At 37.8% G+C, this 27612-nt stretch overlaps 1 protein-coding gene across 46 annotated transcripts in view; it reads right to left on the bottom strand.

Annotated features, from left to right (window-relative positions):
• The window catches only part of Map4k4 (mitogen-activated protein kinase kinase kinase kinase 4), a 184446-nt gene that overhangs the window by 89719 nt on the left and 67115 nt on the right, over window positions 1-27612 (bottom strand). For all 46 annotated transcript variants that reach the window (XM_076833221.2, XM_076833225.2, XM_076833232.2 and 43 more), the window contains one exon: window positions 14521-14577. In XM_076833221.2, coding sequence (XP_076689336.1) covers window positions 14521-14577 — 57 coding nt within the window. The remainder of the gene's footprint in view (window positions 1-14520; window positions 14578-27612) is intronic.

Here is a 27612-nt window from a genome sequence, read left to right as displayed (position 1 = left end):
TTAAGAAAACTATATATTTGAGACCAGGCAAAGTTAAGGAATTCATCTTCTGAATTATTTGAGAAAATCTTCTTGGAATAAATACAAATTGACTTTTAAATTAAATGCAACCACACAGACAAGCACATGTTCAACTGGAGGTTTCTTGAGTGACTAATAGCTTTACTTCACAGAAGACTGAAAATACACTCAAAAGTCAACCAGTAGTTAGCCTGGGGGCAGGGCATTATGGAAGGGAATATCTGTCCCATTTTTCCAATTTTCTAGATGAGTACATTATTTTTAATAAGGCTTTTTATCATTTCTAAAAGTTTTTAAATATATTTGCAAATATAAATGTAATCTCTATATGAAACTAAGAATATACACTAACATTGTATATTTAACTTAGTTCCTAAGTCAAAGAACACACACACACCACACAGACACACAATTAAAGCAATTAAACCAAATGATGAATTATGAAATTATTTTTTTCACTTATCTGTATTTTCTTCTTACAATAGCTAATTCATAGAAAAATTTAAACTCATTCCAGAGGTTGCTTAAACTTTCTGTTCCAACAGCTTTACTGATCTATAATGTAGGAATCACAAAAGTCATAGTGTACTATATTAACTTGTTTTGGGGACTCAACTTTCTGCCATCTAAATGAGTAGAACTAACCAGTAAAATTCAAAGGCCCAAACAACCTTGAACTTTTAAGCCAGAATGAAGAGCTGTGAAGAAAGCATTCTTTATGTGGGATGACCTCCCTGGAGCTACATTCATCTTCGAATTCTGCTGGATTAGAGTGGCCCAGCCATAGACTTGTGGGTAGAAGGAAGATACATGATCCCTGCACAGACAGGAAGACAGCAAGTCCTCTGAATAAGCTCCTAAGAACGAACACACACTACACACACACCACATACACCACACACACACAGAGCACCCACACCACAGTCTTCAGTTACTCTGGCCCAACCAAAAACATTAGGAGCAATGGATATGCTTTTCCATCCTCTTAATGGTGACAATAAAAACATACTAAGGAAAATAACTAGAACCTATGATCACTTATAAGGTAGCAGGTTAACATAACTTAAAGAAATTGTAGAACTGCACTGTGAAGAAGGCCCTTTGATCTAAATGTTACCACTGTCCCATGATTTTTGTCTAGCTGACTGAATAAAACTGACAGCTATCCTAACACCCTGCTACCCCATTCTACAAACTAGGGCACTAAAAAGCATTTTCACACACAAAAAAAATAACACACATGGTTCTTATTAGTCACTCAAACCATCCTTAAGGAAGACTATGTTGAGTTAAAGATGCATAAGGGAGAAGATCAGTTGGAGCTGTGTGAGCAATTGTTTTCACAAAGACCAGAGAGATAATGCTGCTTCATCCTGTAGTTCCAAATTTTAATCTTATCTCTATAGCCAGTTCTTCCTTTTCGACCAAAGGGCCACAGGGGGGATAAAGAAGCCATCTGACAGGAGCTGGCAGGAAAGAAAGCTGCATTGAGAGGCAGGAGGTTGGGGGGTAGGAGTGTGTGTCATAAGAGAAAGTAGCAGAGGAAAGTATCTAGGGGCCTTGAGGTTTTTTTCAGCAAAAGTGATACTTTAATATCTTTAATGAGAAGAAGTGAGCAAGGAAACTCATAAATTCACAATGTAAAAAATAATATGCTAGATACTGTCATTTTCATTCTGACAAAAGCCTAAGAGGTAAAAAGCCTCATTTTATGAATGAGGAAACTGAAGCTTTAAGTTTAATTCTAGGCCGTAGTTTAATAAAGGATGTATTCCTATTTTGGGGTAAAAACCAGGACATGACTATTCAATAATGAGGCAAATTTTCTATGAGACTTATAAACTATAATTCACCTTGGAAGAGATGTATGGGCCCTAAATTTATGTTCATAGGAAAGAGGAGAAAAAGGTTAAAAAATAATTCAGTGATTACTCTAGAAATGTATTTGTTCTTTTTAATTCCTAATGATTTCTTTCTTTTTTTTTTTTTTTTTTTTGGTTCCAGGGACTGAACTCAGGGGCACTCAACCACTGAGTCACATCCCCAGCCCTGTTTTGGTTTTATTTAGAGACAGAGTTTCACTGAGTTGTTTAGTGTCTTGCTCTTGCCGAGACTGGCTTTGAACTCTCAAGCCTCCTGTCTCAGCCTCCCAAGCCACTGGGATTATAGGCGTGAGCCACTGCGCCCAGCTCCCTAATAATTTCTTTCCAGAGGGATGATATTTAAGTATGAAAGTAAATAAAAGCATATCTTGTTATTATTTATGACTGCTAGCATTTTTATTTTATATGATTACAAAAAAAGAGAATAGTATAAAAAGTGATCATATCTCCAAATTCTCTGCAATAATTATATCAATTATAATTTTCATGGACAAAGAAATCAATATTTAATATCTATTATGTGTTTTCTCAGAGTGACCCATATACCATCACCAAATTTGGAGCATTCTATTTAATTCATCCAAGATGTGAGTGCCTAATACTTACACAACATCGCACCTTGTTAGGAACCACTGCTTTTAAAACGTAAATACGAACATCAAACACCCCTGCTATGTTCCTATAGTGAACTGGGAATTACCACCGCATAAAGAAAATAAGACTGGGACTCCATTCTGGCAGTAAGCTATGGTAGGTCAACCACCTCTTTAAATTCCAATTGCAATTATCCATAAATAAAATGAAGGTTCTTAAACTTCAAAAAACAATATATCTTGGGTGAACAGCTAACTTATCTTCCTCTGCTTACTAATTAACTACATAAGAATATCGAGGAAGGAATTCCATGTTGTATAAGTCTCAATTGCAATCTTAAGTTAGAATGAATTAACAGAAAATAAAATCACGTTCTATCCCTACCTAAAACAAATTATATAGTCCTTCAGATTTTACTATGGCATCAATGCCAGTTCAGCTATTTTTAAAACATCTTAACAAGTACCTTTTTTTTTTAACAATTCAAACTTAATCTTAAATTAGCTATTATTTTTAGGGATAGAAGGATAGAAAGATAGAACAAAGAATCAGCTTTACTATCAGAAAAACATTGGTATAAGTCCTCAGAATTTGTTCTTTCATCTAGATAAAGAGATGTTTGGGGCTTGGGGTTGTGGCTCAGTGGTAGAGCACTTTCCTAACAGGTGTGAGACACTGGGTTCAATCCTCAGCACCACATAAAAAAGAATAAATTAAAGATATCATGTCATCTAAAACTAAAAAAAATTTGTTTGGATGTGAGGCGTCCCCCAAAAGTTCACGTGTGAGACAATGCCAGGTTTGGAGGAGAAACCATCAGGTTGTAGTCCTAATCTAATCCGTGAATTAAACCCCTGACAGGGATTAAATGAGAGGTTACTGAAGTGGCAAGGTGTGGCTGGAGAAGGTGGGAACTGGGGCATGGCTTTGGTGTATATATTCGTATCTGGAGAGTGGAGTCTGTCTGTCTCTGCTGCTTGATCAACATGTGAGCCACACTCTTCCCCATGATGTTCTGCCTTACCTCCAGCCCTGAGGAACAGAGTTGGCTGTCTTTGGATTGAGACTCTGAAACCATGGGCCCTTAAATAAACTTTTCCTCCTCTACAGTTGTGCAGGTTGGGTCATTTAGTCACAGTAATGAGAAAGCTGACTAAAAGTGCACTAAACTCGATTTCCATACCAAACTAATGCAATATCTAATGTGATAGCCATGCTTTTTTTTCCCTCTTAAAAAGTCACTGTGTTTCTATCACTCTATACCAGACATTCTCAATGGGAGCAATATCACTCAAGGGGGATCAAAGGAGGTTCTTTGAGGTAGAGAAAAAAAGCAATACTTTCAAATTGGGTTGTATATCATTTAAGTCAGATTGAAACTTAATAAAGAAACAGAGCTTTCCACAAACTTGGCACATCAATTTTGCTCAAGTAGTTAAGAGAAAGAAGGTAGTTCATTTTAAAAACAGAAGATAAAGTGAGAAAGAATATGGGGTGGACAGCGTATGTATACTTTGACTAGAGAGTGCGCATGCGCACCGAACACAGTCTCTCCTGGATAGTCCTTTGGCGACTCTGTCAGAAACACGGAAGGGCAGGGAGAAAGTGCCACCAATTGGCTGAATTGGAAGAAGCCAGTATCAAGCTACAAGGCCTGCAGCATTTGACTGGCTTCTGAGGAATAATCAGAAGGAACAATAGGTCACACAGTCCACAAAGATCTCTCCCTCCTCCCTTTTGTTCTTATTCTCAGTCTAGAACAGCACATTCTTTACACTGTGTTCCCCTTCAACTGCAAAATGGAAAAATTGTTAAGCTTTACAGAGCTTTGCTTTTTACCTGAGTATTCTGGTTTTACTCTTTTGCTAGGAACAAGGTGTCCTGCCATCTGTGGGTCCTTACCTCAGAGGTATTCAAATACCTGTCTACCTGAAGTGATGCACATTGTGTAGCATTCAAGGCCTGGAGAGTGACTCTTGCCTTTCCAATAAAATTAAAGGCAGAGGCTGGGTTTTTACCTGGATGTTTTAGGCATAAACCAGGTTTTTACAGATTTGCTCACACAGCATAATCCTAAGAATGCAGAAGATGCTCAACAAAATCTGCCAACTGCCCAGTTCCCATGATCCAACAGACAACATACCCAATATTTTTCTGTCCCTAAAGAATATGCCAGGATTGCCAGTCCACAACATTTTAGTCTTAAGACCAAAAAAAAAAAAAAACCTTTGACTGATCTACTAAAAACAAACTTTAGAAAGGTGAAAATACATGATTACTAAATAGGTTTTATTAGGTTCTGGTGTTTAAATAAATATTCTCATAACTATAGTAAGTTGGGAATCAAAAATCTGAGTTCTGGATTTATTCTGTGCTTGCAATGGCGGCGATGGCAGACTGATAAGTGGCAGTAGTGAAGAGGCGCCTGTGACCTGTGAGCACACCCGGAGACCCTGAGGAGCCAGATGAAAAGTACAGACTATGGTGCTGAAACGAATTAATAAGGTGATACCCATCTGCTGACACTACTTTAATGGTGATTTTAAAACTTTAGAGAGGCAATAACATAATGGTAGAGAGTGACCACTGAGGAGAAATGCTTCAATTAGAATTCTAGCTCTAAACAGATTTATCCATGTGTCTTTATTGGATGGGTATTTGTTCTATATTAACAATAAATTCTTGTGTGTCTAATAGATCTCCAGGTCTAATAGATGTTCTAGACACTAGGATGCCAACAGTAAAAACAAATCTTAAGTTTCTAGATATTTTTGAGGGTGACAGGGGTTAACTGTGTGGCTTTGAACAGGCCTCTGGCACATGTCACTCTTAATAGTTACTAAAGTTACTACTGCCTTTTTCAGTGTGTAATTCACATGAACAGGTTTTATTTTGTTTTCTAACTGTTATTTCCAGTCTAGCAATCTTAGTTAATACCAGGTTTTCTCTTGTTCTAACTATTATAAAGAATTATATAAGACTGAGTCTTGACATAAAACAATTTCCAAATTGGAGAACCAGTGTTTCTGGGACATGGCTGTTCCAACCTATAGAAAATTTTAACTTGTTTGTGGTTTGATATACCACATGTGAAACTTTTTAGAAATATTCCCAGGTCCAAACAGTTTTACTGAGGGGACAATTCTGAAGGGGTTGCTTTTCTTTTAACCTTCCTCTTAAAGAGTAAAGTTAACCATTGGTATCAGTATGGTTTTTGTGTTTTCCTTCACCTACTTTGAAATTGTCATCTGAAGTCCCCAAAGACAGATATTAAGATATATCTATATTCTTCACTTATATTTTATTGAAATGACAATTACTGGAATACTTTGAACCTTTAAATGGTGTGTTTGAACAAGCCATAGAATTTAAATTTTTTTCCTTCAGTTTGGATTTTTAGTATGGTTATTCTTAGACCAATCAAATATTCTTACCCTTTGTCTTTTGTTATAATTTTTATTTGTACCAACCATTATGGTCATAAGTAGGGCTATTAAACAACAAAAATTTAAAAAGTGGAACTCCAAAATGATTAGTGTTTGGGGCCATAGGTAATTGTACCACTCCCATCAAATAAAATGACTACAGTACATCTGTTTTGAGGATATTTGAGAACTTTACCCAAAATCGAACATGAACCAAACCTAAAAGAAAACTCATGTTTTCGTAGTTAACAGTGTGTTGTAACTATTTGAAATAATAACTTGTATTAACTAATTTAAAACAAGTGTAGGAAGTAGGTGCACTTGTATCTCTATTTTGAAATCAGAAAACAAGGGTACAGATGCTAAGAGGGGAGAACACCTAATTTCATATGTGGCAGAGTTGGGGTCAGAACCCAGGTCATTTGGTTCCCTAGTGTTCTCTTAACCACTACATTTGTAAATGACCTATTGGGTTTTGACATTTTAAAAGGCTTACTTTGCATATATCTGCTACTGATAATAATTAAGTCATAACCATAACCATTGCTATATATCGAACACTTTCTAAGCCCTCTGAGTATTAACTCCATTTTATGAATGAGGTAACAGTCACAGAAAGAGGTTAAATTACTTATCTAGTCACATAGCTAGTAAGTAACTAAGGTTCAAATCAGATATCCACCTGAAATAAGCTTTTCTTCACCCACTTGATATTTAAATAACAGGGATTTCACTATTCTTATAACTAGAAATAATTAATTGGTGAATTAAGAATATACTAAAGGAGTGAGTTTAATTCTTTTAATGGCTAGAAACTTCCATGTGCCGGTTAAGTGTTAGAGGCATCTTAAAGTGAGTAAAATACACTTTTTGCCCTCAACCAGTCTATAAGCTGGATACACTTCAATCTTAAAAATGTTACTTTTATGGTCCTAAGCATGGCTTATTATGCAGGATAGGTGCTTGACTGAGTTACACTGATCATATAATAACCTCATTGTTTAATTTGAAAAAGTGACTGACATTATCCTTCTCTTTCATTCTTGTGGCTCATCTGCTGTTAATTCTAGTTTTTGTTAATCACATAGACGTAAAGTTGAATATTCTTGCTAGCACTGGGAAAAACTGTATGTCAATTCTAGGTTTAGGTGCCACTTGTTATGCAAGATAAGTCAATTCTTGAGGATTTTCAAAAGTGTTTTGCTATGATTTCTTTCTGTTGAAGAAGAAACTAGGTACCTATCTTAAATCCTAGATTGACTTTTGTACTTGTTTTAAAATAGCAACTTCTATTAGTATATACAAATCCGACTGTATATTATAAGTTATATGTGTGGGTTTTAACAGTTGGATTTTTATTTCAGAATGCTTAGTTTTTAAAGAATAGCTACATGGAGTCTGGGGCTTAACTAAATCCTTTTGTCTGGAAACTGACATAATTGTGAAATGATCTCTAGGTGATGCTGACGCTCCTATCTGAGTAAGAACCCCAGTTATAGGGGATAATAATCTAATCAATACTTAACTGTGGCTTAATGCTTAATCGGTGTTAGGCACAATAATCTAGTCCCAAGGGATGAAAAATGAGGAAGACTCATTACCCAGGAGAATATCTTTGGAGAAAACAAACATAAACTTTGTACAATTTCACTTCCAAGAATGTGTTAGTAATGAAGTTAAGGGGAATCTTGATATTCACAGAAGGTTTGCTTATACTAATGATAGGTTTATCTAAACTGCTGTACTACTTTTGTCATTGTTACTGTGTGGCTTTCTTTTATAAGTACTTGATTCCCCTTGCCAAAACAAGTCAGTGTTTTGAAATTGGCAAAATTAAACTTTTTTATTCTCTTTTAAAAAAAAAAAAAAATCTGGTTCTAACAGGTACTCCTGGAATGCTTCATTTGCAAGTAGGAGGGAGTGGCCTCTTTCCTGAGTTCCATGAAGGCAGGGTTTTCAACGCTGGATATATCAGATTCCCATAGAGGGCTGCCTCTACCCTAAGTTTCTGATGCAGCACTGTGGGGAAGAACCTGAATCAATGCATTTCTAACATTGTCAGGTGCTTGCTACCACTGCTGATCCAACAAACCAAACTTTGAATCCACTGCTATTCAACACAGGGTAGCTGAGACACAGTAGAGGAACAACCACTGGGCTGGCCAGGAGACTGGACTGGCATGCAGCTCTCCCTATCACTGGTGATGAACCCCAATGAAACATCATACTACAGAGCACCACTTCATTACCATTTGACACACGCACACAGTTTGCCTCTTTTCTTTCTCCATTAACCCAAGAACATTCAGCACCCTGCTTTAGCCAAAGGAAACAATACAAATGTAGGCATGACAATACTTGGGTACAAGGTGGTCCATCATCCAAGTAATCTAGTCCAAATTTTTAAAAGCTGTTTTCCAAAATGGGTACCTTTTTATATAATTTTGACTTCTGAACTATGTAAATAGTTTATACATTAAAAAGTTAAATCATAGAAAAAAACAAACCCTGTAATTAAAACTGTAGAAACTAAAACTAGTTACATAATAAATCGATAAACCATACAAAAAAGAAGAAGGATCTCATGCTACTTTTGAACACAGGAGTCTATAAATCTCCTTAACAGAAAACATTCTAATGGTAAAGAGAACTTTAGAGAAATGGTAAACTTTACCCCATGTATATTTTGAGTAGTAACTGTTACTGTAATTCTGAAATGACTTTATGTTCACTGAAGCCTAAATGAGCAAATTATTTTTATTAGAAATCAATTTTTTTCTAAGAGAAAAAACAAATACAGGAGATAGACAAGAAAGAAATTAAGAGAAAAATAGTTTTTAGAAAAAGTGTATTTCATAATTCTGTCTACTCAAAGGGCCTAGAGGCAGTAATACCTGTGTAGCAAAGGAGATTCAGATATTGGTGTCTACATTTCCTACTAAGCAGAAGTAAGGCTCCTCAGAACAAGAGATTTCCCTTTGTAGCAGCTGAGCTTCAATGATCTATTTTATCAAAACACAAGGTAGTACTCAAAATTAATCTACTTAAAAGGCTACATATTCTACTTGAAACCCACTGGGACCATGTCAAAGGAACCCACTGCCTAATTTGGTAAAATGTGACTATATAATAATAACAACAACAACAACAACTGTAATTGAGTTAATACACTGAATGAACAAAACTGCTCATGTCTAATAGAAATATCCAGGGAAAGAGAAAAGACAGGAGAGGGTGAAGAGGTCCAAATGGGTGATGCTAATACATACAGAAAACAGGAAAAAGCATCCTTTTGCAATAGTAACTTACCCAGGTAAGGGTCATCAAAAAATTGCTAAAACCATTAGTTAAAAGACTTTGAGTGAACAAATATCCACACCATGCTGATGTATCACCCTGGAAATTATTTATTAAGTATAAAGCAAATGATGCACCTTTGTAGTGGAGAAACCTAGTACTCACCTCTTCAACCAAACATTCAAACTTGGCTTCACTAACAGTGGAACTAGAATTGATAAGTCCCTGATAATTAAGTATATAATACCTAAAATCACCAATGAGGTGTTCTTGACAAATAATAGTTATTCTGCATCCAGTCATGTCTCTCAACCTAATTTCCAGTTAACAGGAATACAGGAGAAAAAGGAACAAGTTAAAATGTAACATGAGTAAACTATTAGACAAATCCAAAATGCAGGATATTTTGCAAAACAATTGGCTGGGCTCTCCCAAAAGTCAATTTCTTTTTTTTTCTTTCTTTTTTTTCTTTTTTTTAAAGAGAGAGGGAGAGAGAGAGAGAGAATTTTAATATTTTTATTTTTTAGTTATCGGCGTACACAACATCTCTGTTTGTATGTGGTGCTGAGGATCGAACCCGGGCGGCACGCATGCCAGGCGAGCGCACTACCGCTTGAGCCACATCCCCAGCCCAAAAGTCCATTTCTTTAACACACAGAAAAGGTGGGGAGGCCGGGGCAAGGGGGTTACTAAGAATCATTAGTAGCTTAAAAATGAGTTAAAAAAAAAAAAAACATAACCAAATGAAATGCACAAACCTGGATCGGACTGTGATTCAAAAACTTAGCTATAAAAATATTTTTGGCACAATCAAGGATATCTGAATGTAGATTGAATATTAAAATAAAATTCTGGAATTATGATTATGTAAAGAATGTCTATTTTAAGAGGGCAGGTTTAAGTATTTACAGATTAAGTATCATGATGGTACTGGTAATTTTAACAACAACATATATGTGTTAACAATTGTTGAATTCAAGTGAAGTGTAGAGAGTATTTATTATTTCAACAGTTCTGTAATTATGAAAATTTTCATAATAAAAAGCTGGGGAAATGTTATTGAAACACAAAATAAAATTCTATCCTTACAGACATGCCTTACTCAAAGCGTTTATGAACCCCAAATAGACACCATTAATGTCTAGTTAATTCACGTTTTTAATCTTAGAGGTTAACTGAAAGTAATGTTAACTCAAAAGTAAAAGGAACAATATAAGAGCCATTTATGTATAATAAATGTTTAACATTAAGACATAAGAACTGAAATGAAAAAACTATCAAGAATATAAATTACTGCTGGGCTCAGTGGTACACGCCTATAATCCCAGCAGTTCGGGAGGCTGAGACAGGAGGATCACAAGTTCAAAGCCAGCCTCATCAAAAAGCAAGGCACTCAACAGCTCAATGTAGACCCTGTCTCTAAATAAAAAAGCAGGGCTGGGGATGTGGCTCAGTGGTTGAGTGCCCCTGAGTTCAATCCCCAGTATCCTCCCCCCCATAACAAACAAACAAACAAACAAAAATAATATAAATGACCAATTCAACTATCCCTCAAAACATATCACAAATGAGTACATGTTAAACTGAGGAAATCTAAATAGGCTCTGTGGACTGAACCAAAGTTGGTTTCCAGGTCTGTCTTTGTCCTAAGACATACAGGCAAACAAAGTGTAATGAAGCGGCCTAATTTGGAGTCCCGGTGAAACCCTTAGTTTATAAAAGCAATCACCTGCTCTGCTTTGTTTTATGTATGTACTCCAAATATGATAATGTACTACAGTTATGCAAGATACTATCAATGGAGTAAACTGGGTGAAGGGCACGTGGGACTTTCTTACACATTTTTCTGCAAATTCCTGTGAATCTATAATTAAACAAAACACACATTACAGACCTGTTGTGCTAGTATCATCCAGTCTGAATGTATTGCTAACTGGCTCCTTAAACTTATCCCAAAAGCCAATCAAAAGACATGCTTTCCTTCGAAACAATCCTTAAAAATCCTAGTCAATTCTTTTTTTTTTTTTTAAGAGAGAGTGAGAGAGGGAGGGAGAGAGAGAGAGAAAGAATTTTAATATTTATTTTTTAGTTATCGGCGGACACAACATATTTGTTTGTATGTGGTGCTGAGGATCGAACCCCAGGCCGCACGCATGCCAGGCGAGCGCGCTACCGCTTGAGCCACAGCCCCAGCCCCCTAGTCAATTCTTAATACTAGTGAAGAACACAAGGAAATGTGAAGAGATCCATACATCTACAAATAAATGCCTCACTTCTAGACCCCTAAGTTTGCTACTAAGGTCTCATGTCACCTCACTCCAAAGTGGAACCTGAATTCTCAATTGGTTATGTTTCCAGATTTTTCACATAATTGAGCTAGTTAAGAGGGATCACATTTTTGCATTCAATTGAAGTCAGTTCCAGGGAGCTCAGCTCACTTACACTGCCAACAGCTAACTGCCGGGAAGTTAGCTGCCATTCAACTTCCCACGCCTGCAATTCTTCTTGCCTTCTGAGCCTGCTAACTGCCTCTCTATTTCACTTGAGTCAGAACAAGTTTTTGATCCCTACCCCCCCACACCACGAACAAATATTTGTATCTTTTTGCTCCTAAGACGAAACTGAGTGGAAATCAAAAACCAAGCAGAATCCTCCTTCATCATGCAAATCCTTACCAACAGCCCCTCCTGCTGGAGTTATAACCACGAGCATCAGCTGTAAAATCTCTTTCCCAGTCAGACCAAGGCCTACAACTTCACAAGAACAGTCAGGGAGCCCTTGCCATGGAGGATAGGCATGTTTTCCCAGCTGCCAGCTGCACATGGTCCTCTATCCATAATCAAGATTTACTCTGGGTCTTTCCTGAGCCACAGGTTATGGCAGAGGTCACTGCATGAAAAACAGCACACAAGAAGCTTCACTGAAAGGCCAATATGCTAAAAGGTTGACTGGGTTTGGGTTTTGGGTTTGTATTTTTTTAATTGTTGTTGTTGTTTTTTTAAAAGTCACCATCTGGTTTTTATTTCACCTGAGCATATGGGTTTTCCATTATTTTTTTTTAAAGGAGTCCTGAAAATACTTGTATTATCCATTTGCCCAACACTGTCTTAAAATAAGGTAAGGAAATACTTTTTGTAGACAACTCAACTGTAGCTCAGTGGTAGAGCACTTGCCTAGCTCACATGCATAAGGACCTAGGTTTGATCTCCAGCTCATAAGGGGAGGAGGGAATCTAAAGGACACATGAAATGCAAAACCATCTATTACACATGCAAATATGAAATACTTTACAGCTACACTCAGAGATATGGTCTAAAGAAAATACACCAAGGAAGCAGTGTTAGAAGCAGCAGCACAGGCTAAAGGCACCCTAGGAAAGAAACTTAACTCTCAATTCATTAAAACTCCAAAGCTTACATTTAAAATGGTACCCACAAGTCTGCCAGTATACAGGGCAAGAAGTATGTCAATAAATATGGGGAAAAAAAATGCAGGCTCTAGTGCCACCATTTCTCAAGGCAGTAAAATATATACCATGACATGAATGGAGACTGTTATGGTCTAGACGTGGTATCCCCCTAAAGCTCACTGTGAGACAATGCAAGAAGGTTTGGAGGAGAAATGATTAGGTTATATCCTCCTAATCAGTGAATTAATCCCTAATGAGATTAACTGAGTGGTAACTGGAGGCAGGTGGGGTGTGGGTGGAGAAAGTGGTTCATGGGGCATGGCTATGGGGTATATATTTTGTGTCTGGAGACCAGAGTCTCTCTCTGCTTTCTGATCACCAAGATGTGAGCTGCTTCCCTCCCTCCACACTCTCCAGCCATTATGCTCAGCCTCACCTTGAGCCCTGAAAATGCAGCCAGCCTTCTATGGACTAAGACCTCTGAAACCATAAGCCCTCAAGTAAACTTTTCCTCCCCTACAACTGTGCTAGTTTAGTCACAGCAGCAAAATTGCTGACTAAAACAGAGATTTTCACAGGAAGGGACCAATGATCATTCCAGGCACAGAAATGGCACTTCACAAATAACTACTGTACTTAAATTACAATAAGAATTTACTGCTCTTCACCACTCTTTAAAATAATCTTAAAACCATATTTAACTGGAAAATATCTAATTTCCCATTGAGCTGCATGCCAAGACAGTACCACTGTAACTCAACACAAGAGTCCTTATCACAATTTGTTAGAGAACCTTTAGATTATTCACCAAACAACAGCATTTTTCGCTTTTTTGTCTGTCTGTTTGTCTCTAGTATCCTCTTTGATGAAAAAAAAAGAAAACACTTCATGATGTGAAGATCAGCATAGTGGGAGGCAGCCACAGGACAATCCAGATTACTGGAGAGCACACTGAACAAATCAGTTTATTAGCAATCATCACCTTTGGAAGACCCCAGATTTGAGGAATTAGGCTTGATTTAAAGCTATTCTAAATTGCTAAAGCTGCTAGTTAATTCTTTCTAGAATCTATGAGATCCAGTGTTCAATCCTGTTGATAATTAAGCAAACCAGAAGCAATATGAGTGTACAGATAAAAATAATTGAAGCCAGGCGCAGTGGCACATGCCTGTAATCCTAGCCACTTGGGAGACGGAGGCAGGAGGATCCCAAGTTCAAAGCCAGCCTCAGCAAAAGCGAGGTGCTAAGCAACTCAGTGAGATCCTGTCTCTTACACTCACAGGGACAGGGACATATACACACACACTCTTTTTGTTTGAGTTAAATTCTCCTCTTTCCCACCTAAAGCTGCACAGTAAATCCTCACGCGACCATCCCAATAACTATTTTTTGCTACTAAATTTTGCCAACAATCTGCTCAGCATTCTAACAGATGTTTCTGTTTTCCAACCTCTGGGAACTTGGCTGGTTCTGTTTTCTTCCCCCATGTTAAAAATAAAAGAAATGATACAAATGTGGCCTAATACCCTAGAGAAGCTTTTCCCCATCCCACACCCCTCCATCTTCTTGTTCATGTGACCTCCATGATCCCTTCTCAAATCTTTTCTTTTCCATTACAGAAGATGTTTCCAATTATGGTCCATTATATGTTGCCAAAGATGACATCACTCGTGGGTGTGTGTGTGTGTGTGTGTGTGTGTGTGTGTGTTTTTAAGCAAATGCTACTATCTAAAGAAACCATTTGGAACAATTTAAGTCACCAGGTCGGCTATAAGATCTATGAACTCACAATGTCACACCAGGGCAATTTGTTTCAGTAATCAGAATCTTCAAACAGAACAATACTCTTATGTTGGTGGGTTTTCCTTTAAAATATGTGATCCAGTCTTACCTCTGTGACATCCATAACTTTGATGGCTGCCAGCTGACCCGTTTTAACATGTCGACCCTGGGAAACCAAGAAAAGATTGATCAGCACAGTTTTGCACAGTCATTAAAACAGAAAGGTTAGATTTTTCAACAAATCTTCTGTGTTTTGCTTATTAATTAAAAGTGATGAAACAGTCCTATGCTTTCCAATAGTAAAGAGTTTCTAATATAGACAATCACTTTTTAAAATGACATCAAATAGAACAAATGAATTCTGATAAAAAGCATTAATTCCTTCCTTCTTCACTTTCTTTCTTTTAAAAAGTGGTGCATCTATATTTAACTTGCATATCACTATAATCAAGCAACTTAAATCACATGCTTCAACACAATAGGTTGACTACTTTTTCCTTTTTAACACTCCACATGGAAAATTAAAAAATAAAATAAAATAAAAAAGATCAAAAGCCCAGACACTTGTTTTTATGTCAGAAATAGAGACCTGCCACTTTTTCCTTGTTTTTTAATATCCATAAGTGTTATACTTAGAGCCAACCAAATACCTGAGCATGAACCTCTTAAAGACTCAACAGAAATGGTCCCACAACAAATGCAACACAGAAAGAAATCCCAAGAGGCTGTCTCTCTGTGGTCTCAAGATGAAGACAGTAGTGAATTTTTTATTTCAAACCTGAGGAAAATTCTCCATTTATCCTGGAGAACTTATGCAAGAACTCAAGTTAAAACTTGGAAAAAGCAACTACATGAAAATGACATTGTAAGACAACCAGTACTCTCAGTAACTGTGACCTGGCAAGTCCCAGATGGGCCTTGGGTGCCGCTTCTAACAAGTGGAACAACAGTGTTGGTTGCAGCATAAGGTTGTGGTGTACAATCAAGGTGCAAAGAAAAAGGTACGGCATGTGGTCAGTGGTCAAGCACAACCCAGGAAAAAATGTGGCCAGACACTGATGCCCTCAACCGATCACAGTATCACACAGCTCCTATGACTATGGCAACTGAATCATGAAGCCAAATTATGATTTACTTGTTTCCAAGAAGCAAGAGCAGAACTTAAGAGAATATCGTACTAAATAATCCTCTGATACCTTCCATGTAAGGGATAAAAAGATCATCTCAATACATCAGCTCTCAAAACCTCAGTGGGTTTATTTCCAAATGACGAAAGCAAACTTCTCACTAATAGAAATCAAGAGATGGGGGAAAATGTCACGAGTTGCCCTAGCTTTCCTTCTTTTTTTTTTCTTTTTTAACATTTATTTTATTTATTTATTTATATGTGGTGCTGAGGATCAAACCCAGGTCCTCACACGGGCTAGGCGAGTGCTCTACCACTGGGCTACACAACCCCAGCCCCATTCTTTTTTTTTTTTTTTTTTTTTAAGAGAGAGAGAGAGAAATTTTTTTAATATTTATTTTTTAGTTTTCACCGGACACAATATCTTTGTTTTGTATGTGGTGCTGAGGATCGAACCCGGGCCGCACGCATGCCAGGCGAGCGCACTACCGCTTGAGCCACATCCCCAGCCCCAGTCCCATTCTTTTTGAGAGGTAGTTACACAACGCTGGGAATGTGTTAGGTAAAATGTGGGGTTGTTCTGACAAGGTAATGCTTAAGATTCCTACAGTCAAAAAAATCCAAGGGTCTATGAAAATCCTCTCCAGATGTTTGTTTAGTGGTTATCGTTCTTTCTCTCTCTCTCTCTCTCTCTCTCTCTCTCTCTCTCTCTCTCTCTCTTTCTCCAAATGAGTTAGCATAGACATCACATAGCAACTAGAAAATCATCTGGGCTTTCCTCTATTGCCTGAACTCAAGAATGCAAGTGTGTACTCTCAAATCTTAGCAGTCTGACAGTGGCATAAAAGCTCAGATTTGTGAATTCACTCAGCATTTGCTTAATATAGAACATGAATTTTCCTTACTAAGGAATTATAAGTTAGGACCTAGTAATGAATCAATTATTTTGATGACAAAAGTTAAGATCATGCAAAGGCATTAATCTTTGTTAATACACACTAGGTCTCCAAATTAGGTCCCACTTTTAAATTTAAATTCAAATCAAGAAATCTAATAATCCTGCTCCTTCCTTTCTAAGAAACAATAAAAGTACTAGTGAAAAAAGAATATTGGATTCAGGTGCCTCTCCTTCCTCCTCAAGTCATCACTATATTTCCTTAGGGAAGCTGCTTAACTTTCATGAACTTCCTAATACTGCTACAAAACTCAATGTGTTCAGATGCCTGTTGCCCAGGCTATAGATGAAGTAGAGAAGAGTATGGAAAGCCTGGCCATTCTGGCCTGGCACACAGTGAGATCTCAGCTGAGTGTCCTTGTCCCTCTCATAAAAGGCCCATGGCCAATTCCTTCCCAACCCCCCCCAACCCCCAAGATTCCAACTACCTTGCACCTTGTCAATTTAGGACCATTTGTAATTTTTGGAAGGCATGGCCAATAACAGAGGCAGCTATGGTGCACTAACATAGCATGCTATTCTAATTACTAGGGAGAAAAAAAGCAAACCTATAAATTTGAAACCACAAGTCATAATTTATCAAGTGAACTAGACCACCTTTGTGTAAAGTAAACAAAATGGCCAGCAAAACAGCCTGACCCCCCCCCCCAAAATAAAGCTCAGACTGAATTACTGAATATTACTATCATAATTATGAGCCTAGAAGTCTACAACCAAAACATTTTTAAAGGATAAAAATGTATCTGTGATTTACTCAACACTACCCAAAAGAGAGTTTACTGACTGCCTCCAACCCAAGGATGAGCTACAAACAAATGTGCCCAATCTGGTTGACCCACCCATTGCGGAAGACTATACCCATGCCTCTCCTGGCATCCCATTATTTATGATGCATGGCCCTCCTCTGTACTGCCTGCCTGAAGAAAAAAATAAACATAACAGACTTCACTGTTCTGGCAATTTAAGGATACACTGAAGTTTCAGGCTGTACATATATTACATCACCCCATTTTAACCTCCACAGTATTGCTCTCTACAGATAAACAATGATCACACTCCATTACCTGACTTGGGATCCAGCACTGTGTCACTGAAACATCTAACTAGCACATGGAGTGACTGATTGTGCACTAAGTAGTAACAGGGTCTTTCTCTCTCTTGTACGTAAACATTCTAAAATACAACAGAAAATGACTTTTTCAGTAGTAAATATGCATACCTAACACATCCATTATGAACTCAACTTTCTTGTCCTATTATCCAGTAGCAGATAGCTCATCCAGAGTTATAAAATGCCAGACAGCAGGAATTAAAGGTTCTTGGCTTGCTTTATTTAAGTGATACCATGTAAACATTAATGCATTTATGAAACACTTAATGAAAAGTCTCCAAATACGGTTCATATGTACTTTTTCAATGAATTCTGAAAAATCTCTAGGAGGGCAACAAAGCAAGTCCTTAACCTAGTCCACAGGTGAGAAACTGTGAACCAATTTTATTATTAAAAAAGTTATATGCCCAGAGGTACAACGGCAGCAATGATTACATGAAAAGCAAGAGATGAACTCCTGCTGTTTTCTACCAACTTGTCAAATCGCTACTATCAACTGTTTTGTTTTTAAAGACACAGCTTAAGTTATTTCCATTCTATGCTTTCAAGGGGAGACATAATAAGATCTAGACTTAAAAGTTTTGACTCCATCAGTACTATTTCGTGAAAGTCTGACAGGCTCACAGTAACCAGAATCACCCCCCTCATCAAGCAGTCTTCATGGCTTTTGATGCATTTTTAGTTTTTAAATTTTGAGAAAATGAATGTTTCTTTTTTAGGAAGAAAACTTTTTGGCAGAGTTCCAAACTAAAGAAAATGGTATATTTTTCAACTCTTCTTAGTATTTCTAACCAAGTCAAAATTGCCACCTTGCACTTGCAAATACACGTTCCAGGATAAATAATGCCACGTGGTTTTAACATGCAGGCACTATAGCAGCTTTTCTGCCTCCAGGGAAGTCTGCCCCAGGCCCTCAAAGGAGCCTACAGGCAGAGGGAACAGCATTTAAGAGAAGCTTTTAAATCTCAAGAGAAAAACATAGCAATGTCCCCATCTTCTTAAATCCTCTAATTCACCAAGTATTAGATAACTCCATTAAAATATATATGATGATTAAATATGTCCATCAAGAAGCAAATGCTGGAGGTTTTGTTCACACTAAGAGGAAACAGAAAGAAGGTGTTACTGAACCCAAGAATGAAAGCCCTTCATTTAGGACTCCAATCCTAAAGGATGATCCCGCCAACAGTCCCATACTAACTACTCCATCAAGTAGTTTTAGCACTCATCCTTCAGCCTTCCCCTCACACCTTAACAAGGAAGTACGCTGCAATGTAGCACTGTTTCTGTTCAAAGTGCTTTCTACCTAAAGCTAGTCCTTCCTCATAAGTCATAAAGCTCTGGTGGCTCATTTAGCAGAGAAAAAATGGATAGGATAATACGGAAAGAAATTCTACTATGACACTATGTAAGGTAAGTGAACACATAACTTAGGAATAAAAATGTCTTCCTCCCTCAACAGCCCAGAGGGATGCACATTTAAGCCTAAATGACAGGGGGCCTGGCCTTGTTACCTGAAAGCACTACATACTGAGACAGAGCTGGAAGAACAGAATACAGGCACCAGGAAGGCCCACTTGAGACATTTAATGAGCAAACATTCTCCATGTAAAATCTGTACTCTTCACACAACTCAATAAGTATCACTGTCTTCATCTTATAAAATGGAGAAACCAAAGCTTGGAGAGGGTTAGGTTAACCAACCCAAGATTCACACCCAGACCTATTCTCTATACTAGGCTCTTACACAGAAATGGCACAATGTCCTATTTAACCAACTTATATAGGAACTGCCAAGTAAACTATTCTACAAATATTTTATCAACATGACATTATCTTAACCAACAATATAAATATATTTTCAACCCCTGGCCTGAACCTTCTATGATAAAGAAACACCCCATAGGAATTCCTCAGGGAACCCAAAGACATATATGGGTACATTCAGAGTCACACATCCATGGCTTTCTAAAACTGATAAGGGGCTTTTGTTTGCTCCCACCTTTAGCCCACCACAAATTTTTCTTCAATGAGTACTAGAGATCAAACTGCTTTTTTGCTGAATTTAATCAGAAACAAAAGAGATTAACTTCCTGAAATTGGCTTTATGTTTGCTTACCAGCAAAGTCTACTAATGCAAATCTCATCAAGCTGAAAACCAACTGCATTTCACCAATGCAAAGGATATGCCCTACATTTGTAAGGTGATAAAACAAGGCACCAGCCTTCAAGGAGCTTGTAATTTGGAGGAGTGTTTAAGTGCAAGCACACATACAAAGGACATTATCTGAAGAAACACACTATGTGTCCAGGCACAGAAACACCTAGGAAACATGACAGTGCTATTTTGACAGGAAGGGCCAAAGGGACTGTTAAGGAGACATTACCTGAAGATCATCTAAGGACAGGACATGGATCCCTCAAGATTTGTAGTCTTTCCTAATTTCTAGAAGAGGACAGTAATGCAGGAAGCAACAGGACAGGAGAAAAAGGGAGAATACAAAGAATACATTAAAGATGCTAACTAGAAGTGTAACACAATCAAATCACCTCTCTGAGGACAAGGAGGGACATGTGGAGGTTCTCAAACACTACACTTAACCAAGAAGATACTAGTCTCCCTCACAACACTGGAAGGAGAGATTCTACCTAGTGTGTAGGGTATGCACCTGTTTCAAGAGGGGAACTAGCCTGGTTGCTTCTCATTCGCATCCAACTTGGAAAACATGTTTCTTGATCATTGTTCCTTAACTTTTTAGTGGTGTTTTGTTGATTTAGGGGTGTTTGTATTTTGGAAGGAAGAAGTTTACAGGAGTGGTGGTGAACTTTCTCTAGTGAACAAGTCAAGTCCAATACCAAAATCACTTACTTTCATCCATGTTGCAAACTTCCATTCTAGACCCAACCTAAGTATTATGTAAGTGGAATACAGAAATCCAGACTTTTAAAAATCAGAGTCTAGTAATTTCATTCTAGGTTTGGGAATTACTTCCTCAAGACTGTATGAAAATGGCCAAATACAAATTCTCATCTCCCCTTCAGACTATGGAGTATTAATTAAAACAAAATATGCAGGCCAAGCACAGTGGAGCATGCCTATAATCCTCGCAGCTCAAGAGGCTGAGGCAGGAGGATTGCGAGTTCAAAACCTAGCCTCAGAAACTTATCAAGGCTCTAAGCAACTCAGTGAAACCCTGTCTCTAAATAAAATACAAATAAGAGCTGGGGGTGTTGTTCAGTAGTTAAGAATCCCTGGGTTCTACCCCTGGTACAAAAAAACCCAATACAACAATATATCCAATTTTTAGATATAATCTGGGGATTTGGGGTATGTGAATATTAGATTCATACAAGTAAATTCTAAAGAAGGACAACTATGTGTTCTGGAAAAACACCTAACTCTTTCCCTGAAGTTACAGGACTTCAGGAGTTCAAAAGATAGGCAAGTATGGTTCAATTAAAAAGGTGATTTTACACATGAGAATGTAAACCCAGAAAGCTACCATAATTAATACCTCATAGTTAAACCAAAACTGGCCTATTAATTCTTTACCCAGAATACTCATAGCTCAACTTGAAAATTCCAATCCACTCCCCCTTCTGAATTTCCTTATTTTTACAGCAAATATGGAACCTCCATAAGCATGTGGTAAATGGCATGAGTCCAACACCAGGCAATCTGCTGACCACTGACCACTCTTTCCAACGACCCCAAAGGGCAAGACCTGCTTAACTGGTTCTGAATTGTAAACACCAAAACCACAAGCCTCACTCATGAGTGCTGTTTTCCAGGAAGAGTCTATGAAAAATCCAAAATTACCTAAGGGGGAAGACATATTATCCAGATAGCACTCCATGAGCTGTCTAAGATAAGGATCCCTGTCATTAACTTGGGAGAGAGTCTGCTTAGAGCACTTGGGGAAAGAGCTTGGTTTTCTAAACATCTCCCTGCAACAGATCAGGAATAAGGCAAGATGAGCCCACTGATCCATGTGCTGTTCTAATCACTGGCCTCCAAAGTACAGAACATGTCTGAAGTAGGGTAATATTTTACACAGTTCATCCTTGTGACTACTACTTCTTATAAAATCAACATCTAGTTATCTACTGGCCCTCTCTTCCCTGACCCAGGTCATGGATCAGCAGGAGATAAATAAAGCACAGGAATATGTGTTATAAAATCAGTCAGGACTTGTGATTTAATAAGACAGAGCTTTATTCCCTCAAGAGTTTAAAATTAATAGCCTTGATACAAAACTATACCTTCCTTGGGTTGGAGCTACATCTGGAAAACTATGCCTCAATCACAGTGAATGTGTAGATTAATGATAAAAAGGAAAAGTAAAAAATGGACAATATGATATGAGTTAACCTAATGCTACCACCCATTCCCCAATAAATGAGTCATCATTTTGCACAGATGAATGAGCAGATAAGTTATGCAAAAAATAAATTATGCAAAAAAGAAAAATTATGCAAAAAAATCTTTCTTTTCCTTTTAAGGAGCCAATCTGGATAAAAATCTTTCTAAACCCTAAAATCTTGAATACATTAAAGATGCTTTTCTTAATGGCTCAAAAAAAATCACTATGAACATCAATTTCAATCCTTGCAATTAAGTGACAGCCTCAGGGAATATTACATCACACAGTACAAAGGGTCCTGTCATCTGGGCTCTGCCTGCTTGTTCTGTCATTTACAGAACTGTGTTCTAGAATTGATGGAGGGAGGGAGTAGGCAGCAAGCTAAGACTCAGTTAAATGAGCTCTCACTGAATCAAAAATCACCTCTGTACTACAGAAGTGTAGAGTTTAGATGAACACACAATGAAAGGGTGCAAGAGAAGAAATACTGTCCCGAGCATTTATGAGTAATTCCTTGAAGCCGGGTAAGAGCAGATTTGGCTTTGCAATGGGTTAGGTGAGAGGAAAGGGCAGCTACTTTTTAAAGATACCTGGTAAAGCTGCCTGAAAAAGGTCACTGTGCTTTTCAAGGGAGGCAACAGCCCTGCATTCTGACCCATAATATCAAGTATGAGGAACTACGTTTGAAGGAGAAGACTGGCAAATCTAAAAGCAACAATGGTAAAGGGTCCAGAAAAATACAAGGAAAGAAAAAAGGTTTATTAGTGCGTATATTCTTTCAATAGAGAAAAAGAAGGCACTGGAAAGTATTCTTATTAAATCTGAAACAATGGAAATGTCACGTCCTGCAGCAGCTATCACTAACATTTACTGCCTACATGCAATCGTCTTTCCTTCCCCTCACTTGAAAAGCCCAATTGACCGCAGGTTCAGCAATTTTAGTTTAAAACAGCAAAAGAACACTTAACAGCATGAAAAATAAAAAAATAAAAAAAACCTCACCATTCTTTATGCAAACTTATTATAAAGTTCTTATATTTTAGATACTATGAGACACAGCTTGTGACACTCAACAGACAAGTACTTACTTAGTAAATCTGATCATGATAAATCTGAAATTCAGTCATTATGACTGTCACAATACATTAAGAATAAATACTCCTGAAGCTAACTTAATTAACACCAAATAAAAGGTAACTAACTGACCAATGGGAAGGAAGTGCTCGGGATGCCAATGTGGATGGGTTTCCCTACTGATCAGCTAAGGAACCCCAGATGCAACAAAAAAGTAACAGACACAGCTATACCATGCCAACAATCATGAAGCCAGCCAGAGCACACAAAGGAAAAAAAAAATGATTCAGTGAATTTGAATAAAAACCTTCATCATAATGGCAACCACTGACTCAGAATGAAAGACAAAACTATTCTGTAGAGTTCCCCTCTCTTCACCCAAGAAGTTTCTCTACATTTCTCCCTTGTAACTTCACAGGTACATTTGTTTTGGAATTATATCCATAGCATAATCCCAATATTGAAACATCACTTTAATCATCACTAATGCACTCAAGAGAACTCAACTCTCTGGCTTAGAGAAAAAAAGTTCAAATTTTCAGACACAAATCAAAAGGCAAGAGACTAAGTGATGAAAGGGAATCAGATTCCATTCTGGGCTGCTTATCCACCTCAGTACCTGCCAACAACCTAACTGTCAATTAAATTCTTCTTTCTCAACACATTAAGCTGACTGAAACAGCACTGTCTTTAAACCTAGATGTATTCACATAATTCATATAAAGTAGAACTCTTAGGCAGGTTCACGTCTCCCTAAACTATTTCTAAACACAATTTTAAACTAGTATCTGTAATCTGCTTCTGCTGCTGTTATAGGCACTGGCAAGGTTGGGAGGATATAATCCTTCCCTGCATGTAGCAGGAGGATAGTGCTTATTTCCTTCTGGTGTTTAGAACTCTTCATTTGATTGTGCTTAATATTCATAAGATATTTCATTTATTACTCATAACTGCATTAATCCTTGTTTTAAAAAAAAAGGTAAATAAGAAACAAGAATTTTCCTTTAAGGTGCCATTACACAGATCCCTTGCCAGAAATAATGCACCCTTACCCTCAGCTCAGGTTTTAAAGTCAAAGCATCCTCATGCAAATTCATGCCATGATTTCCATAGAGAATTCAACTTGCTCAAAATGAAAAAATAAATTGATTTCTTAAAATATGTTTCCATAGAAAACACAGAAATAGAGTTCTTGCCTCAATATCTGAAACAGAAAACTCCCTCCTCAAAGTTCTTTTGTTAAAAATCATGACATACTATGAGGAACCATATCATAAAAACACGTGAGTTTTTCCTCAGTGTTATATAACTGATTCCTTTGAATTATACACATCCGTTATAGCTTTCTCAGAGTAAGACTCACAATGAAAGACTTTGTAAGTAAAATAAAGGGCAGTTTCATAGCACTACTGTTCTGCGTTCTAGCCCACACTCCACCTTCTCTGTATGATGAGGCCATGAGCATTACATTACATGACTGAAACAAGAGGCAAGATGAAATTCTCACCACGTGTATGATTGCCTCTATCATTCAGTTTCCTCCTCTCCTTCTACTTCCCAAATAAGTGATAAGAAAATATTCACTGTATGGTCTTTCTTTCAACAAATACTTTATAAGTATATATTTATTTACTGTGCCTGGCACATAAAAATGTACAAATACTTTTAATACATTATACAAGAAGTCTTCACAACAACCTTACAAAGAAGAAAGAGGAAGAAGGCTTTGTGAGATTAGAAAAGTAGCCCAAAGTTACCCATCTAGAAAGAGAGCTCCAAAAAAGCCACCCTCTTCAACCCATAGCCATAAGCATCAAAATTCACCCTACAGAGCCAAATTTTAACTCTTTCAGTCATAAGAACACCAAAATTGACTTTTCCAAAATACATAGATAATATTAAAAGTAAATTCTGATCATCTGAGTAAACCGCTCTGCCACAAAATAGACTTATGACCCTAAACAAGTCTCTCAACTTCTCAGAAGTGTGTGACATCTCACTATACAATGTTCATGGTTCTGAGGTCTACTTCCCAGGCCAATATTTTGAATAACCAGGCCCTGGAATAGTCACTATGGAGAAATCAGTGTTCTGCTTCTTGGAGGGGAACACAAGCAATAAACAAATACATACACCTTCTGCTCTTTTAACCATAAATTCTGATGGCTTTTGGGGGTGGGGGCACAACTTACAGGGAAAACCGTGGCAGGGCAAAATGGAAAAAGAATGGCAGCGGTGAAGAGGATGCCGTTTATACTGGGTAGTCAGGATACCCTATCATTTGGGCAGAAGTCAGATGGAAGTGATGACCTGTCCTTCTGGTCACCCTGCAGGACCTTGTGAGCCAGAATTAATCTGCACAAAAAGACTCTCACAGGCACTTAGGAGTGGGCCACATTAGCTCCATGACCTTTGCTGCTCTATAGCATTGCGGTAGCTTTGTAAAAGTTTCAACTATGGTGATGTGGCTCCATTCTCTCGTCAGCAGTAGACAAGAGCCCAAAGGACAACCCAGCGCTGCAGGCAGCTGTGCAAACAGGCTGGGTCCGTCTCCAGACATGTCCAGCCAACACTGGCTACCACCTCTGGCAAAGCTCAATGTTGGGTTATACAGAAAAAGGTTACAAACGGCAAAAAGCACAGGTTTGAAGAAAAAAAAAAGATCTGCCCCATTTCTCCATCCACAGCCTGACTATATATTTGTTCTTCAGTAGTCATCTTTCAAGTAAAATTCACACTCAAGGTTAAGATCTGAATTCCATACTGACAGAGCATTTTCTAACTGCAAAGAAAGCACTATCTCCCTTCATCCTGTATAGACAATAGAAAAACAAAGTGGGGAGGGGGCATGGTTAACAATAAAATTCTTAATTTATAGTGCACATCGTTGTATATTACAATATACAAAGGCTATGAGGCTACACATTTCAACTACTGAATAATACTAACAAAAATTATTAATAGAGCCATATTAAAAATGGCCTCTATCAGTTTGTTATAGGTTGCAGTTCTCCCATTTCAAATTACTGCGGCATCTTATTAAGATACTTTCTTTGAGTTCTACAGTCAGAAACCACTCTCTAGACACTAACAACAGGGTTATTCTCCCTGGTAATACACTGACTAAATTGGACATCATAGTTCCCATAGTATTTTTTATGAGGGTGGAGGTTGCATTGTCTTTTTTTTTTTTAATTGAATGTTCCAAAAATCTGGAAATTGCACATTTTTAAAATCCAGATTTCTAATTTCTCTTAAAAAAAAAATGAACTTGTTAAAGCTACATCTCCAGGCTAGGCCCAAAAAAACAACATGTAGAGCCAAGATGGACAGCCACTCACCTTGAACTGACAGCAGATCTCAGCACTACCCCACAACTCCATCAGAATGCTGGCTATGCACTTGCCAGGCACAGGCCCAGTGTTCTCCACTGGAGAATAACTGTGGTTCTTCAAACCACAACTGACAGACACTGGAAGAGATTTTTTTTGTTGTTGTTGTTGGGTGATTTTTCTTTGTCTCAAATTAAATATGCTTGGGTCTCGCCCAGGTCTACTGGATCAAAATCCCTAGAAGTGGGGATTGGGCATCTTAATTTCCCCTATGAATAATTCAAAATATCTGTAACCCTAGTCCCATGGGAAATACCGTCATAGGCTTCAGGATACATAACACAAGCCCCCCAAATTCCTCCAAAAAAATTGCAAGCCCCCAAAAACAACACTACTGTGGATCACATGTTACAGTAAGTTCGGCATTATACTGCAGCTAATAAAATGTATGGTTATCTCCTGGACTTGTGAAAACAAACAGGTGTTGCCCTGACTGTGGGAGAAGCCCAAGGAGCAGAGGCCAGAACACTCTGGCATAAACAATGACTGGTAAGTGCCAAACAAGTACTCAATCTCTTTACCCCTTGGGGTGGCCATATACTAATCCACCATGCAAACAAAGTTTGAAAGCAAATGGCACTAATAATAAGTACACAAGGACAGCAGTTGTGAACCAAGGCTTCCTTGGGCAAAGGGAGGTATGGTCATCCTCTCTTCCTCAAGCAGCAAGACTTTTTTCTTTTTCTTTTTTAAGAAGGAAGAAGGGGGGAAAAAAACACCCCAGATGGCAAATCACTAATTACTAGCTTCTAAGTTCCCAGCCCCAGCACTAGCCCAGGCCTGCAAGCAGTATGTAATCAGCAAATGGTTTTTCAATGAATAATCAAGGAGCCAATCGGTGCTTGAGTGAGTAATCTATTCAGCAATTTGTAAATACAGACAAACAATCTCAAACAGGAGGCACAATCTTTAAACTTCCCAGGTGATCTTAACTTCTCAGAGGCTTCCAGGCAAGTCCACCTAGGTAGTTCTCCAACTTCAACAGACCATTCAAGGATAAACTTAGTGAGGTACATATTCTTTATAGGAAACACAATAAAATGAAGGTGGCCAAAAATGACCCAAGAATAGATTCACTTGCCTCTAGGGTGAATAGGGCTTCTCCTCTCCAGAGCCAGACACTCTTATTATTCTTTATGGGTACAGGCCAATGTTCCCCAGGAACTCAACCTGCTACAC

The sequence above is a fragment of the Callospermophilus lateralis genome, chromosome 14, assembly GCF_048772815.1.
Source record: "Callospermophilus lateralis isolate mCalLat2 chromosome 14, mCalLat2.hap1, whole genome shotgun sequence".
Taxonomy (NCBI): domain Eukaryota; kingdom Metazoa; phylum Chordata; class Mammalia; order Rodentia; family Sciuridae; genus Callospermophilus; species Callospermophilus lateralis.
This window is presented reverse-complemented; position numbering and strand designations above follow the sequence as displayed.